A 16,995-nucleotide genomic window follows, 5' to 3' on the forward strand; every position below is an offset into this window, starting at 1 on the left:
CTGATGGAACCCTGTCATGGGGAAGGGTAAGAATGATGCTCCTTCAGAACCAGCCGAGTCCAGACAACCTCCCCTCATGTCTCACTCCTTTACCCCAGTAACAGGCCAGGTTTTGTCCACACTCAGCGATGTCCCAGGCAATATGTTATGAAGGATGCTTTGCTACTCTGACCTTTCACTGCTCACTTTATCCAAAGAAGGTTCTAGAGCAGCCACAGCTAGACGGAGTCACTCAAGTGCTTTGTGAGAACAGCCCCCTGGGAGCCCAGCAGCAGATCCATACTCTTTGAGGGGATTTCAGAGGCTGCACCGAGCAGGGAGCCTGAAGTCTGTGTGGAGTGGAGGACTACAAGTACTTGATGAGATGAAGTCCAGTCAACCTTCCATGTGGCAGTCATGTGTCGTGTCCCAGGGCTTCTCTGATCCTTGCCATCCTCTTATGAGGTATGTGAAGGTTGGAGGATATAGTAAGGCTTCTTCAGAAGCTGGAGTAGCTTTGGTGTCACTGTCTAGAGGAGAGAGACGATCACCCAGGAAGCCCAGGGCAGTTACAGACTCCTCAGCAGCGAGCAGGCCAGGGCGAGAGTGTCCACTGGGCCTTGGCTCTGCCGGGTGCTGTGAAGAGTCCCTGAAGGACAAGAAGAGGACAAAGAGCAGATGGTGGTGGGGACACCGAGCTAGGGCTGGGGACGGAATGTGTTTCCTCGTCACCTCCATCCTCGCTGTGTCTGAAGTGAACAGAAACTGACCACTATTGTGCCTGAGGTTATTAGAGAAACAGACAGACAACCAGTATGGTGGGAGACACAATGAGAAACAGATGAGGAGGGGGAGGGCAGGAGTGGAGGAAATCTGGAGGTGAGGAAACAGTGATTACAGGACACATAGGAAATGGACAAGACTGGAGAAGACAGGAGGTCCAGGTGGAAGAGAGGAGATCTCTGCATGGTGAGGTCAGTTCTGTATCTTCCTACCAAAAATGGGGGTGTGGGTCAAGGGCACAGCCACCCTGTCAGTGACCATAGGGCTGATCTATTGCACCAGGGGAAGAAGAACCCAAAATGATGAAAGAAGTTGCTGGTCACAAGGAGGTGGAGATGGGGAGGTCCTGCCCCTGATCTGCCCTGCACTATTCTCCATATGAGATGATTGAGGAGATACGGGTCATCTCACCCTTATTCTCTTCTGACTCATGAGCACCCCAGGGTCCCTCACAGGGCTCCTCTCCTGCCTGATGGCTCTGCAGGTCTCACCTCCTGGAGGGAACCAGGTCCTGACTTGGATCCTGCTTCTGCTGCTGTCAGCTGCAAGGCTGCAAGCTGGTGAGTTTGGGGACCTTGTTAGCAGGGACTCTGCCTTAACCACAGGAGGGACCAGTGGGGCTGGGAAGAGTGGACTGTCCTGTGGACAGGGGTCTGCTAGAGGAGCCCCCAGTGCACTGTGCCTCAACAGAGAGCTCATCCTCAGAGTAGGTCCATCCCAACTCTTCCTTGTCTGTCCTGTCCCATATGGGACAGTGGGACATAAGCACAGCCTTTGCCTGTGTCCCACACCCACCTGTGAGTGAAGGGTCAGAAATACTGGTGTGTCCTTTCCATCCTCTGCAAGACTTCATATACTCCCCATCCTTCCCAGGTCACTCACCAGGATCCAACAGAGAAAGACCCTTTGGGGTCAACCAACCAGGACACCTCTCTGGTGTCCAGGGCAGCTCCATCGAGATCCCCTTCTCCTTCTACTACCCCTGGGAGTGGGCAAAGGATCCACAGATGAGGATTCTCTTGAGATGGAAAAACCATCATGGAGAATTTATATACATCTCTTCTTTGGGTTTCACACATGAGCATTTCAAGAACCGGCTCATCCTGAACTGGACATAGCCTCAGACATCCGGAGTCCTCAGAATCCTGAACTTGAAGAAGAAGGACCAGACAGTGTACTTCTGCCGAGTCCATCTGAACACAATACATGGCGTGGAGGAGTGGCAGTCAATCAGTGGGACCCAACTCACCATCACTTGTGGTGAGCACATCCTAGGTCAGGTTTTGGTGGCCCTGGCTTCCTTGTACCATAGATGTCATTAGGAATCTTACAAGTCTGATCCTTCCCACAGATTCCTCTCCTGTGTTCTGTCCCCTCCCCAGAGCTCAGACAACTCTAGCTTTCCTCTTCCCCACAATCATCCACAAGCCTTAGCTGCTCTCTCTGAGCTGCCCCTCATGTGCCCTCAGATCCACCCCACCCCCAGTCTCAGCTCTTCCCAGATGGCCCAGTCTCCTGCTCCTTTCTCCAAACTATACTACCGCCCTGCCCACCCCACCCTCATTAACACAAATCCATGTGGATCTGGCCTCTCCAGGACAGAGCAGCCTTCACCTGGTCCTGTGTCAGGGTCTCCCTTAGATCTGGACTTTACACCATATCTTGTGCATTCCACAGAAGGTGCCTTCTGATCCCGTGTACCCTCCTCCTCTGGGTTCCCCACTTCACCAGTCTCTAGACACATCCCTCACTTCTCCCTACCCCAGTTTCTTTTTACCTTCCTCATTTCCCTCTTCCCCTCCTTCCTCCCCATCCCCCATCTTCCCCACACAGACCCTCATGTTCTCACCATGATCAGGTTCTCTGGTCACTTCTTCTCCTCCATGGCAGCTGGAACTGCAGCTTCCACCCAGAGTGCACACAGGCCCAGCCTAGTCTCTGTGTGGACATTACTACCTGTTTCAAAAGAGGCAAATGTTCTGGAAGACCCCATCCCTCCCTCATCCGGGGGATCAGCTCACTCCTCATTTCTCACCAGCCATCAGCACCACCATGCAGAACGCCTCCATCCTCACCTCTGCAGTCACCACAGCTGGCCTGGAGGACACAGAGGGCCAGAGGAATCCTTCACTTGTGAACGTGGGAGCTACGGTCGGGGTGGTGTTGGCAACAGCTGTGCTCATAACCCCCGTCTGTGTAATGATAGTCTTCCTCTGGTGGAAGCAAAGGTAAGTAGTCCAGGACAGGCCCTCACCTGAGCTTCCCAGTTGAGAGGATGCTCAACTGGGGGAGATGGAGAAGGGCAGGCTTGGTTGGGGCAGAGTCCAGAGAACATAAAGAGGAAAAGATGGCTGAACTCAACAAGGACAGAATGTGTTCCTACTTTCCTTAGAGACCAGCTGAAAATTAAAGGAGCAAGTGCAGATGAACACAGAGCCTGCTCTTAAAGAATTCAAAGGGGCACACATGTGCCTTGGTGGCTAACTGCACACTTGGAAGGTGCTGTGGCTTCTAAAGTAGGTCTGAGGTAGACCAGCGCTCAGGGACAACATCTCCCAGGAAGTGGAACTCGTGAAAAGAGAACTGTTTGGGTTTGGGATAGGTTATAAGAAGGGAAAATAAGACCATGGAGATTAATAAACCCACAAATGAAAGGAAATGGATAGGAAGAACCTATCCTAAAAGAAGAGAAAGATCTGTCCACTAAAAACAAACACTGCTGACAGAAATGACAGACTTGCCGGGGAAATGGCTCACTTGATACAGCGCTTGTCCCCCACACACAAAGACGTGAGTGTCATCCCAGGATTCACATATAAAGTTGACCATGTTGCAGGTACTGGACAGGCAGAGACAGGATCTCTGAGACTCTCTGTGCTGCCAGACTTGCCCAATCAGTGAGGCCTAAGCCAATGACAGACCTGTCTCAAAAACGTAAGTGGACATCTCCTGCAGGTCAATGACAGAGGTTGTCCTCTGCCATCCACATATGTCTGCACATATGCAAATATGCACATATATAAATGTATCTTCCAAAAATAAAAATTTCAAAATATAGGGAAATACTAAAAATGTAAGGCTATCTCCTATTTGTAAAATGGAAAATTTTATACATTAAGTCAGTACAACACAAAAGTCTGTGAAAATTCAATCAATTGCTATTCAACTACCAATTGCATTTTTGTAGAGATACATGATTTATCTCACAAAACTCATAAGAATCCTAAGAAACATACATGGGGACACAGTGGGGAACACCCTCATCCCAGCATTTGGAAGTGCAGAGAGTTGATTCAAGAGTTCAAGGTTATCTGCAGATACATAGCAGATACATTGCAGGTCAACCTGGCTCCTTAAGACCTTGTACTCACACAACACAAGAGCCAAGTGTGGACCTTGTTCAGAGCAGATTTAAAGCCATGGTGACTAGAAGGCTGCAGTTCAGGAGCAGAGATGAGCAGAGAGTGGAGTGTAACAGAGAGCACAGAACTAAAGTCTGAAGATGTATCCCTGGTCTTCACAAGGTCTCAGCCCTCCAACAGGAAAGAGGAGCATCTGAGAGCTGGAGAGCAGCAGCTTGAGAGGCAGCAGAAGTCTGATTGGGAATCAAACCCTGAGGCTGATCTGCAGGGTGGCAGCAGCCTGCACTCACAGGGAAAGCTAGAGAGCCAGTTTCCAGGGAGACAAAAGGGAGGCATGGTGAGTGCACAGCAGGGAAGGCAGGGAGGAATCACGGGTTCAAAGGCAGGGGAAGGAAGCAGAGGGAGGAGGACATGGACAGGGGACAAAGGACCAGGAGAGCTGTCCTCTGATTGGCTGTGCTGTGCAGAAGGAGAGCTGAGGAACAGCCTCAGGTCCTGGTGACTCTCAGAGGTGTTCCTGAATGTCTGCTGCAGAGCTGTTTGCTGCCCTGGGCCCCTGATGTTGTCTGAACACAGAGAACAGCTGAGAGGCAGATGGAGGGTGAGCATGGCTGCCACAGTGACTCTGTTTCTTCTCCTACAGGCCAGCAGACTCAAGATGACCCCAGCCAGGGGAGAGCCTGTCATCCCAAGGAGCAGCTGAGGGGCTGTGTGGTGGTTTGAACAAGAATGGCCTCCCTAGGCTCAAGGGTTTGTCTGCTTTGTCACCAAGCAATGTGTGGCCTTGTTAGAGAAGGTGTGGCCTTGTTGGAGGAAGTGGGTCACTGGGGGTCAGATTTCCCTATTCAGATGCTCAAGCCAGGACCAGTGTCTCCCTCTCTCTTCATGCTACCTGCAATCTTCATGTAGAATCCTCAGCTACCTCTCCAGCACCATGTCTGCCAGTATACCACCAACCTTCCCACCATGATGATAATCAACTAAACCTTTGAAACTTTAAGCCAAGCACAATTTAATGTTTTCCTTTATAAGAGTGGCCAAGGTCATGGTATCTCTCCACAGTAATGGAACTTTGATTAGACAGGCTTTTGGGGAATTTTTTTAATGAGTGGCATGCAAGGGATCTGGAGAGATAATTTCATCAGAAAAGCATTGCACACAGGCTGGAGGACCTGAGTTTGATTGGGATCACCCACATTATAAACTAGGGAGGTGACAGGAATTTGTAATCCCAGCTGTGGACAAGGAAGAGACAGCCAGAGTTGTGGAGCTGTCTGTCCAGCTAGTCTAGTCTAATTACTGACTTCCAGAACAATCAGTGACCATGTCATAAAATAATGTGGACTCCTCATGAGGATAAATCACGGTCATGACATTTTCCAAATTTATTTTAAAAACCAGTATCTCAAAATTACAAATTAATGGACAAAAGAAAAGTGGGGAGCAGACAGACTGATAGCTCAGTGGGAAAAGGTGTTTGTGGCCTAACTCAATGATCTGCATTTGATTCTGGGAACCTAAGTGGTGCAAAGAGAAAACTGACTCTGGAAAATTGTCCTCTCCTTCTCAGAGACAAACATTGTCTGTCAGTCCCCACCTAACAGGCCTCCAGGGGCCAGGATCTCTCACCAGGGAGGTCAGTTTACATCCATCTGGGCATTGATGCCTACTCACCCTGCATCTCACTCCTTCCCGTTCTCCTGCTTGGGAATCAGAGAGCATGGCTTGTGCTGTGAAACATCCTGTCCTTGGACAGGTACAAGAAGATAATCCCCACTTCTGCCACGTAGGCTCTAATAACCTCTCTGCAGGGCATCTTGTCTTTCTCTGATCATGAGAGCACAACACTGCTGTTCCTGTCTCTCCATGGAGTTAACAACACTTTAAAAAAACAAACAAAACAAAACAAAACAAAAAAACATGAATTGCTAAACAGTCTTATTAATTAAAAAAAACCCTGGAGGCAGTTATTGGGGTGAAAGCTGAAAGATCAGAGAAACAGAACAAGCCAGCCGCTCAATCTTAGCTCTAGGAAACCTCAGGACAGTGAGTTCCCATTTCCTCATGCCTTATATTCCTTTTTCATCCCTGCCATTTTACTTCCTGGAATTAAAGGCATATATACTTCCTAAGCAAAGGAATGAGATCTCAAGTGTTGGGATCAAAGGTGTGTTTCACCACACTTGGCTCTGTTGCCAGTGTGGTCTTGAACTCACAGAGATGCAAACAGATCTCCACACGGATCTCTGTCTCCCAGTGATAGGATTAAGGATCTGTGCCATCACGGTCTAACATCTATGTCTAATCTAGTGGCTGGCTCTGTCCTCTAATCCCAAGATAAGTTTTATTGGGGTGCACAATATATCACCACACTTATTAATAAATGTCTCATGGCATATCAACTTGCTGAGTCAATTAAGAAACTGTCCCCAATTCCCTGGAACTAGTTGAAGACAGGAGGGATCATAGAGAAGTCACCCAGACTTCTCATGGCTAAAATGAAGTCTCCAGAGGAAGCTGTAAGATGTCTGCAGTGGTGTAATGGATCCAAGCCTCCTGAGGCTGAACTCAGCAGCAGCCATGTTCACAATGATCTTGTCAGCTGGGGTGATGTCTAATCTGAGCATCCCTGGGATATTCACGCAAGCAGGATGCCATGATGATGGTCTGACCAGTCATCTATGGGAATGTCTGTTAATCATCTCCTCCCTCCAGACAACTGGGAACAGGGAAGGATCCTCAAAGCTGTTACTCCAGTGGTCATGTGACTTGCCATGACTGGTTTCCATTGTTCAAAAGGGAGAAACAGCAAAGGAGCCCAGAAGAAAGACCTCACAGAACCAACATTCTCAACAACATTTAGGTCAAATCCCCTCAGGGTGAAGGGAACATTACTGTTGGAATGGGTAGTACACATGCATTCTAACATGACTACCAGTGTTTGGAATTTGTGTTACCTGGCCTGAGCCAGTCAGTTAAAAGAAGGACTAAAGGAAGCCCGACACAGTTCCTATAATCCCAATGATTGACAGTAGAGACAGCAAGATCATGAATTGGAGGCTGTCATTAGTACCTACTGAGTTTGAGGTCAGCCTGGGCTACATAAGATGCTGTCTTAATATCAAACAAGCAGCAAGCTAACCAAAACTTCAGAGAATCAGCAAAGTCATGGAGGCTGGTCATCTGTTACTTCACTTTGTTTGGAGACAGAGGACTTGAAGATTCAACAGTTTTTTCTTTAGATTTACTCAAACAAATTCTGTGAATATTAATAGTTTCATTTAAGCAATAAATAATGTTGAAGAGGAAATTGAGAGTTTCTCAGTTTCTGTGACCTCAAACTCAGTGACATGTGAGGTTCTGTGTATGGCCTTGGCTATATGCAGAAGGTGGGAGACTTCATCCAGAGGAGAAGGAGACTGAGCTGGTCACCCAGCCCTACCCACTGGGCCTGAAGACACTATAGAGTCTCTTCTTGGGGCTCCCCTGGGCAGGGGTGCAGGGAGGTGCTCATGCTGAAGTTGGCAACACATGAGGGAGATGAAGATGATGATGTCATCCTAGGGGAGAAAGAAGAGGTCAGATGGGGGCGGGACAACTGTGTTAATGTAAAGTCTCAGGTGCAGCCTGAGTGTCCTGTCTACACCACCAGCCTCCATCTTTCCACTCTCTGGCATCTGCTCCACTCTCCTCAGGACCCAATCTGGACAGGTTTCTCTGGGTCTGTATGTTGTCATTGTAAAAAAGAATTCAAGGAGTGCTGGGAACCTAGTTTGACAGGATGGGTGGACAGCCGGACAGTTTTCATCAGTGACGTTATCTTCTGGGTCAGGGCCCACAGGGCCTGCACTATGGGTTAATTGAGGGAAGTTTCTGGAACTGGATTTTTCAGACAGAAATAGGAAGGGTTGATCCTGTTCTCTGTCACCACTGTCATGGGAAAACACAGCTGGGTATAAAATCAGAGTCTGAGTGCTAGGAACACAGTCAGGAACTGGAGTCTAAAAAGTCACAGAGCCTGGCCTGGAGAGACATTGTTTACTCAGGATGAGGACTGGGTAATCTTGTGTTGGCAGATCAGCTGTGAAAGGTACCTTGTGTGATCACGCGCTCCCACGCATGCGTGTGTGTGTGTGTGTGTGTGTGTGTGTGTGTGTGTGTGCATGTGCATATGGGTACAAGTGAGTGTGTGCTCGTGTATGTGGAGGCCAGAGGAACGCCTCAGGTATTACTCCCCAGGACACCATTCACCTTGTGTTTTTTGGTTCTTTTTTGTAGGTTTATGTTCTTTGGTTTGGTTTTTGTTTGTTTGATTGATTGCTTTTTTTTTTTTTTTGAAACAAGATCTAACTATATAGTTTTTCTTGGCCTGGAACTGTATATGTGGACCACAATAGCCTGGAACTGAAAAAGATGCATTTGCCTCTCCCTCTACCTCCCAAAAACTAGAATTAAAGGCATGCATTCTTATGTCGAGCCCACCTTAGCTTTAAATATTTAAAATTACACTTAATTCTTTACTCTGTGGGGTCAGGACACACATGTGCTACAGCCTGGGCAGCAGCCAGGTTCTCACACTGCAGTCTGACACACCTCATGGTCACATGTGCAGAAGCCCCATGTGCGCACACCAATGCCCCAGGCTGCTCTTTCACAGAAAGTGCCCCTCCCCCATGAAATCACCATGGCTGCAGGGCCCAGTCACTGCATTTATGGGAAACATGGTTGTCATTGCAGGAGTGTTAATACAGCATGCTGGACAGAAATCATCCCACAGCAGGACCCTATGGGGATTCAACTGAGTTCAGAACCTGAAACTAGAACAGAGCCCATGATCTGGGACTCAGGGTCCAGCAGGGGGCAGCAGTGAGGCTGAGCACAAGGGGCAGCTGGGATCCTGTGGAACCCTCCAGACCCAGTTGTGTTAAAAAGCTGGTGACCAGCACCTGACATATGGCAGCCTCATCAGGTGTCCAGCCCCTTTGTAATGACTTAGAAACCTCTGGCCTTTTACCCACAGACCCCAGAGAGTAGGGCAAATGAAGCCTGGAGGTGAGCATCCATGACCAGGAGGGCCCCCTCTCAGACCTCACTGAAGTGAAAAATGTGGTTCATCTGGTAGAGTGCTTACCTGCGTGGCACACACAGAACCCTTTGTTCTATCTCCAGCAGGAGACAAAGGGACATGATTTGTCATTCCATCACTTGGATGGGCAGAGAGGAGGATCTGTAGGAGTTCAAGGTCATCACTATCTACATCACAAGGTCAAGGCCCAGCCTGGGCTACATGAGACCCCATCCTCATGTAGGGGGCGGTGTCTTTCTGACAGGTACAATTGCCCCTTCCCCTGTTCTGACTAGCCATCTGGGGCCAACTCATTCCAAAGGTTCTATGTCTCTGAGTGTCCAAGGGCAGCATGGATGGATACAGAAGTGAGTCCATGTGCTGCTGGGAGTGAGGACATGACTGTTTGAGCCTGGCTCAGGTCAAGGGATCTGAGGACCATGGGGACTGTGAGGAAGGCAGAGACAGCAGATGTGACAGAGGCAGGCTGCATAGTCACCTGAAGGGAGGCATGGAGAAGGCAGTCAATGCAGGAACCTAAGAAAATAGGAAGTCGCCTTTGCACATGTCACTGAGGGAGAACGATGCCACTTCCTCTGGTACAACCATGTCTTCCTGGGAACTGATGGAACCCTGTCATGGGGAAGGGTAAGAATGACGCTCCCACAGAACCAGCCCTGAGTCCAGACAACCTCCCCTCACGTCTCACTCCTTTACCCCAGTGACAGGCCAGGTTTCGTCCACACTCAGAGATGTCCCAGGCAATATGTTATAATATGTGTTGCTGGTCAAACCTTTCATTGCTCACTTCATCCAAAGAAGGTTCTAGATCAGCCAGAGCTACAAGGAATCACTCAAGTGCTTTGTGAGAACAGCCTCCTGGGAACCTGGCAGCAGATCCAGGGTTTTGAGGGGATTTCAGAGGCTGCACTGAGCAGGTAGCCTGAAGTCTGTGTGGAGAGGAAGTCTACAAGTACTTGATGGGATGAAATCTAGTCAACCGGCCATGTGGCAGTCATGTGACATGTGCCAGGGCTTCTCTGATCCTTGGCATCCTCTTCTGAGGATGTAGAAAGTCTCCTTCAGAAACTGGAGTAGCTTTAGAGTCACTGTCTAGGGAAGGGTGGTGATCACCCAGAAACCCCAGGGTAGTTACAGACTCGGCAGCAGCGAGCAGGCCAGGGCGAGAGTGTCCACTGGGCCTTGGTTCTGCCAGATGCTGTGAAGAGTATCTGAAGGACAAGAAGAGAACAAAGAGCAGATGTTGGTGGGGACACCGAGCTAGGGCTGAGGACAGAATGTGTTTTCCCATCACCTCCATCCATGTTCTGTCTGAAGTGAACAGAAACTGACCGCTTCTGTGCCTGAGGTTATTAGAGAAACAGACAGACAGATAGAAAGACAACCAGTGTGGTTGGAGTAACAATGAGAAAAAGGTTGAGGAGGGAGACAGGAGTGGAGGAAATCTGGAGGTGAAGAAACAGTGATTACAGGCCACATGGAAAATGGACAAGACTGGATAAGACAGCAGGTCAAGGTGTAAGAGAGGAGAGTCCGGCTTGGTGAGGTTAATTCTGTATCTTCCTGTCAAAAATGAGATCTGGGCTCAAGGGCACAGCCATCCTGTCAGTGACCACAGGGAGGATCTTCTGCATCTTGGGAAAGAGGAAGCCAGATTAATGAAGGAACTTGCTGGTCACAAAGAGGTGGACATGGGCAGGTCCTGACCCTAATTTGACCTCAACATGAGAAGATTCAGGGATTGTGTGCCCCTTACGCTGATTCTTCCTGACTCCTGAGCACCCCAATGTCCCTGTACAGTGCCTCCTCTCCTGCCTGGTGACTCTGCAGGTCTCTCACTTCCTGGAGGGAATCAGGCCATGGCTTGGATCCTGCTTCTGCTGCTGTCAGCAACATGCTTGCAAGCTGGTGAGTTTGGGGACCTTGTTAGCAGGGACACTGCCCTCACCACAGGAGGAGCTAGTAGGGCTGGGAAGAGTGGGCTGTCATGTGGACAGGTGTCTGCTAGAGGAGCCAGCCAGTGCTCTGTGCCTAAAGAGAGAGCTCATCCTCAGAGTAGGTCCATCCCAACTCTTCCTTGTCTGTCCTGTCCCATATGGGACAGCGGGACAAAAGTCACAGTCCGTGCCTGTGTCCTACACCCACCTGTGAGTGAAGGGTCAGAAATACTGGTGTGTCCTTTCCAGCCTCTGCAAGACTTCATATTCTCCCCATTCTTCCCAGGTTATTCCACAGGATCTAACAGAGTAAATGGCTTTGGGGTCAACCAACCAGCACACCTCTCTGGTGTCCAGGGCGGCTCCATTGAGATCCCCTTCTCCTTCTACTACCCCTGGGAGTTGGCAGAGGATCCACAGATGAGCATTCACTGGAGATGGAAAAACTATCATGGAGAATTTATCTACAACCACACCCCACCTTTCATACTTGAGCATTTCAAGAACCGGCTCATCCTGAACTGGACACAGCCTCAGACATCCGGAGTCCTCAGAATCCTGAACTTGAAGGAGAAGGACCAGATAGTGTACATCGGCCGAGTTCGTCTGAACACAAGAGAAGGCATGAAGGAGTTTCAGTCGATTCCTGGGACCCAACTCACCATCACTCGTGGTGAGCACATCCCAGGTCAGGCCTGGTGGCCCTGGCTTCCTTGTATCATAGATGTCATTAGAGGTCTTACACTTCTTATCTTCTTGTGTGTTTTGTCCCCTCCCCAGAGCTCTGCCAACTCCACCTTTCCTCTTCCCCACAATCATCCACAAGCCTTGGCTTCTCTCTCTGAGCTGCCCTCATGTGCCCTCAGATCCACCCCACCCCCAGTCTCAGCTCTTCCCAGATGGCCCAGGCTCCTGCTCCTTTATCTAAACTGCACTACCGCCCTGCCCACCCCACCCTCGTTGACACAAATCCATGTGGATCTGGCCTCTCCAGGATGGAGCAGCCTTCACCTGGTCCTGTGTCAGGGTCTCCGTTAGATCTGGACTTTACACCATATCTCGTGCCTTCCACAGTTGGTGTGTACCCCTCCTCCTCTGTGTCCCCCATTTCACCAGTCTCCCTGACACTGTTTCTATTCTGCTTTCTCATTTCTCTCTTCCCTACCTTCTTCTCCATCCCCCATCTCTCCCTCAAAGACCCTCATGTTCTCACCATGATCAGGTTCTCTGGTCCCCTCTCCTCCTCCATGGCAACTTGAACTGCAGCTTCTGCACAGAGTGCACATAGGTCCATTCTAGTCTCTGTGTGGACATTACCACCTGTTTCAAATGAGGCAAATGTTCTGGAAATAAACCATAGCGATATTTGTGGAACAAATGAATGTACTCTGCCCTGCCATGTGCTATACATTTATGGCTAAACTTATACATTGTCTGTTATACATCATTGTATTCAGTGTGTGTGAGATCATGTGGGTGTGTCAATGCAGGTGTGTGTGTGTGTGTGTGTGTGTTAAAATATGCACATTGTTCATGTGCCTGTGGAGGCTAGAGGACAACCTCAGGTATTACACAACACATTTTTTTGAGACAGAGTCTCTCCCTAGCTTAAAGTTTGCCAAGCTAAGTTATACGGATAGTGAGTCCCAGGGACATGCCTGTCTCCACCTCCTCAGCACTGGAATTAAAACTCACTCAGCTCTGTTTGGTGAGGAGCTCTATAAATGGACAGACTGGCTTTAACTCACAGAGATCTGCTACCTCTACCGCTATGGTTAAGATTAAAAGCAGTGCCTGGTTCACCTGGCTTTTCATATGGATACTAGGAATCACATCATTTCTATGGTCTGAGCAAGTAGCATTCTACGGACTGAGATATGACTGCATGTCACATACATTTATGACTGCATATGAAAAACTACTGTATTTCTGTAGCTTAGGGTGCTGGATAACATGATGCCAACTTGACACAGGCCAGTGTCAACTGAGAGGAGGGAACCCCAATTGATAACATGCCTCCATAAGATTGGTCTGAGGACAGATACTTGTTCTTAATGAGTGATTGTTGGGAAAAGGCCTAGTCCATTTTGGTGGGGGAATGGAATCTATAAGAAAGCAGGCTGAGCAAGTCATGGGGAGCAAGTCAGTAAGGAACACCCCTCCATGAGCTCTGCATCATCTCATGTCTCCTGGTTCTTACCTGTTTGAGTTCCTCACCCTGACTCAATTCAGTGATAGACCATGGATATGGAAGTATAAGTCAAAAACCCCTCTGCCCAGTTTGCTTTTTGTCATGGGGTTCCATCATAACCAATAGTAACCCAAACTAAGACACTTAGTTGTCTGTGACCAGATGGCCATCTGAGGACCCACCTCCAGGACAGGTGGAGAGTGAGCGTTTGAGCATGTTCTCCTGGAGTCTCAGCCTTCAGCATGTGTTTCCCTCTCTGTGAACTTCTAATAGCTGTTCCCCATCCCAATCCCACAGAGGAGACAAGGTGTAACACTCACCCTGTCGCTCCCTCATCCAGGGGGATCAGCTCACTCCTCATCTCTCCCCAGCCATCAGCACCACCAGGCAGAGCCCCTCCATCACCGCCTCTGCAGTCACCACAGCTGGCCTGGAGGACACAGAGGGGCAGAGGAATCCATCACTTGTGAATCTGGTAGCTACGGTCGGGTGGTGTTGGCCACAGCTGTGCTCATAACCCCGGTCTGTGTATTGATGATCTTCCTCTGGTGGAAGCAAAGGCAAGTGGTCCAGCACAGACCCTCACCTGAGCTTCCCAGTTGAGAGGATGCTCAACTGGGGGAGATGGAGAAGGGCAGGCTTAGTTGGGGCAGAGTCCAGAGAACATAAAGAGGAAAAGATGGCTGAACTCAACAAGGACTGAACGTGTTCCTACTTTCCTTAGAGACCAGCTGAAATTTAGAGGAGCAAGTGCAGATGAATACAGAGCCTGCTCTTAAAGAATTCAATGGGGCACACATGTGCCTCGGTGGCTACCTGCACACTTGGAAGGTGCTGTGGCTTCTAAAGTAGGTCTGAGGTAGACCAGCGCTCAGGGACAACATCTCACGGGAAGTGGAACTCGTGAAAAGAGAACTGTTTGGGTTTGGGATAGGTTATAAGAAGGGAAAATAAGACCATGGAGATTAATAAACCCCAAAATGAAAGGAAATGGATAGGAAGAACCTATCCTAAAAGAAGAGAAAGATCTGTCCACTAAAAACAAAACACTGCTGAGAGAAATGACAGACTTGCATGGGGAAATGGCTCACTTGATAAAGTGCTTGTCCCACACACACCAAGACGTGAGTGTCATCCCAGGATTCACATATAAAGTTGACCATGTTGCAGGTACTAGACAGGCAGAGACAGGATCTCTGAAACTCTCTGTGCTGCCAGACTTGCCCAATCAGTGAAGCCTAAGCCAATGACAGACCTGTCTCAAAAACGTAGGTGGACATCTCCTGCAGGTCAATGACAGAGGTTGTCCTCTGCCATCCACATGTGTCTGCACATATGCAAATATGCACATATACAAACATATCTTCCAAAAATAAAAATTTTAAATATAGGGAAATTTTAAAAATGTAAGGCTATCTCCTATTTGTAAAATGGAAAATTTTATACATTAAGTCAGTACAACACAAAATCTGTGAAAATTCAGTACAATCACTATTCAACTACCAATTGCATTTTTGTAGAGATACATGATTTATCTTGTAATACTCATAAGAATCCTAAGAAACAAACATGGGGACACAGTGGGGGATACACTCATCCCAGCATTTGGAAGTGCAGAGAGTTGATTCAAGAGTTCAAGGTCATCTGCAGATACATAGCAAATTGCAGGTCAACCTGGGCCCTTTGAGAACTTGTACTCACACAACACAAGAGCCAAGTGTGGACGGTGTTCAGAGCAGATTTAAGCCATAGTGATTAGAAGACTGCAGGACAGGAGCAGAGATGAGAGGACAGTGGAGTGTAATAGTGCAGAACTAAAGTTTGAAGATGTAGCCCCAGGGGTTCAGAGGGTCTCAGTCCTCCAACAGGAAAGAGGAGCATATGAGAGATGGAGAGCAGCAGCCTGAGAGGCAGCAGAAGTCTGACTGGGATTTGAAGCCTGAGATTGAATCTGCAGGTGGCAGCAGCATGCACTCACAGGAAAGCTAGAGAGCCAGTTTCCAGGGAGCCAAAAGGGAGGTGTGGTGAGTGCACGGCAGGGAAGTCAGGGAGGAGATATGGGTTCAAGGCAAGAGAAGGAAGCAGAGGGAGGAGGACATGGACAGGGGACAAAGGACCAGGAGAGCTGTCCTCTGATTGGCTGTGCTGTGCAGAAGGACAGCTGAGGACCAGCATCAGGTCCTGGTGACTCTCAGAGCTGTCCCTGAATGTCTGCTGCAGAGCTGTTTGCTGCCCTGGGCCCCTGATGTTGTCTGAACACAGAGAACAGCTGAGAGGAAGATGGAGGGTGAGCATGGCTGCCACAGTGTCTCTGTTTCTTCTCCTACAGGCCAGCAGACTCAAGATGACCACAGCCAGGGGAGAGCCAGTCATCCCAAGGAGCAGCTGAGGGCTGTGTGGGGAAGTTAGTTATGAGAGGATCCATGGGAACAGAGAGATGATTTGGTCAGAAGAGCCTTGAGCACAGGCAGGAGGACCTGAGCTTGAACTGGAAAACCCTCATTAGAAGCCAGTGGGGTGGCAGGAATTGTAATCTCCTTGATGGACAAGCAAGAGCCTTTCAGAAACATGGGGATGTCTCTCCACATACTGCAGTTCAAAGCCAGTTAGAAGCTGTATCATTTTTTTAATGTCAATACCCCAAGATTAAAAATCATGCTATTAACATTTTCAAATTTTTTAAAAATATTTTATTCATTTTGCAGACCAACCATAGAACCCCCTATGATCCCTCACCCTGTTCCCACTACCATGAAATATCCCCACACCAACCCCTCCTTCCCTCCTCTAAAAGGGTAAGTTCTCCCATGGGGTGACAGCAAAGCCTGGTACATTCAGGTGAGACAGAACCAAGCCCCTCCCCCATTCTCAGGGTGAGCAGGTGTCCAACCACAGTAATGAGACAGACCCAGCCACACAACCGTCTCCGGGATGCAGAGGGCCTAGTTTGGTCCCATGCAGGATCCACAGCGGTCAATCTAAAGTTCGTTTTTATATTAGTTTCTATGAACAAAAAAAATGTGTCAGCCAGTAAGATAGCTCAGTGGGAAAAGGTGCCTGCTACCTCGCCCAATAACCTGGGTTCGATTTCTAGGGACCCAAATGGTACAAGAAGAAAACCGATTCTGGAAAATGTCCTCTTCCTCTCAGGGTCACCCACAGGCACCTGCTGAGACATTGTCTGTTAGTACCCAGCTAACAGCTTCCAGGGGCCTGGGTCTCTCACCAGGGAGGTCACTTTACATCATGGGGTGGTCACACATGCACCATCTCTCTGCTGCCCTGCTTCCTGTCTGGGAAAAAGGAAGCATGGCTGCAGTCTTGTATGTGAAACATCCTGTCTTGGACAGATAGAAGAAGAGAACCCCCACTTTTGCAATGTGGGCTCTGATGTTCTCCCGTCAGAACACATGTCAATTTGTCTGTCTCTGGTCCTGACAGCCCTACTGTGCTGTTTTCTGTGTCTATGGAGTTAATATCACTTTTTAATAAATATGTTACTACCATCAATCCATCTCAGTGTCTCTCTTGACCCCCAATGTGAGACCTCTTAGAGAATGACATATTGTGTCCAGGACAAGGGACACAGAGAGAAGCAGGGACCATTGTCCACACTCAGAACCCTGGTTCCTCTCTCCTTCTCCCTGGACACTGACA

At 48.8% G+C, this 16,995-nt stretch overlaps 1 protein-coding gene and 1 pseudogene across 1 annotated transcript; both read left to right on the top strand.

The window, feature by feature from the left end:
- Positions 1-1,234: 1,234 nt before the first annotated feature.
- LOC118572566 lies at positions 1,235-2,994 on the top strand (annotated as a pseudogene).
- An 8,054-nt stretch (positions 2,995-11,048) lies between these two features.
- On the top strand, positions 11,049-13,855 carry LOC118572568 (paired immunoglobulin-like type 2 receptor beta). The gene is made up of 3 exons (XM_036172289.1): positions 11,049-11,118; positions 11,434-11,820; positions 13,710-13,855. The coding sequence occupies exons 1-3, from the start codon at positions 11,070-11,072 to the stop codon at positions 13,853-13,855; spliced, it is 582 nt and encodes a 193-aa protein (XP_036028182.1). The 5' UTR covers positions 11,049-11,069.
- The last annotated feature ends 3,140 nt before the right edge of the window (positions 13,856-16,995 follow it).

This window comes from Onychomys torridus, chromosome 22, assembly GCF_903995425.1.
Source record: "Onychomys torridus chromosome 22, mOncTor1.1, whole genome shotgun sequence".
NCBI classification, from domain to species: domain Eukaryota; kingdom Metazoa; phylum Chordata; class Mammalia; order Rodentia; family Cricetidae; genus Onychomys; species Onychomys torridus.

What these genes read in the sequence shown, in the direction of transcription:
- LOC118572568 (XM_036172289.1), top strand. Translation starts at nt 11,070, where the DNA reads ATGGCTTGGATCCTGCTTCTGCTGCTGTCAGCAACATGCTTGCAAGCT. An exon ending in AGCAACATGCTTGCAAGCTG is followed by an intron (nt 11,119 to 11,433) that starts GTGAGTTTGGGG and finishes CATTCTTCCCAG; the next exon opens with GTTATTCCACAGGATCTAAC. An exon ending in CCAACTCACCATCACTCGTG is followed by an intron (nt 11,821 to 13,709) that starts GTGAGCACATCC and finishes ATCTCTCCCCAG; the next exon opens with CCATCAGCACCACCAGGCAG.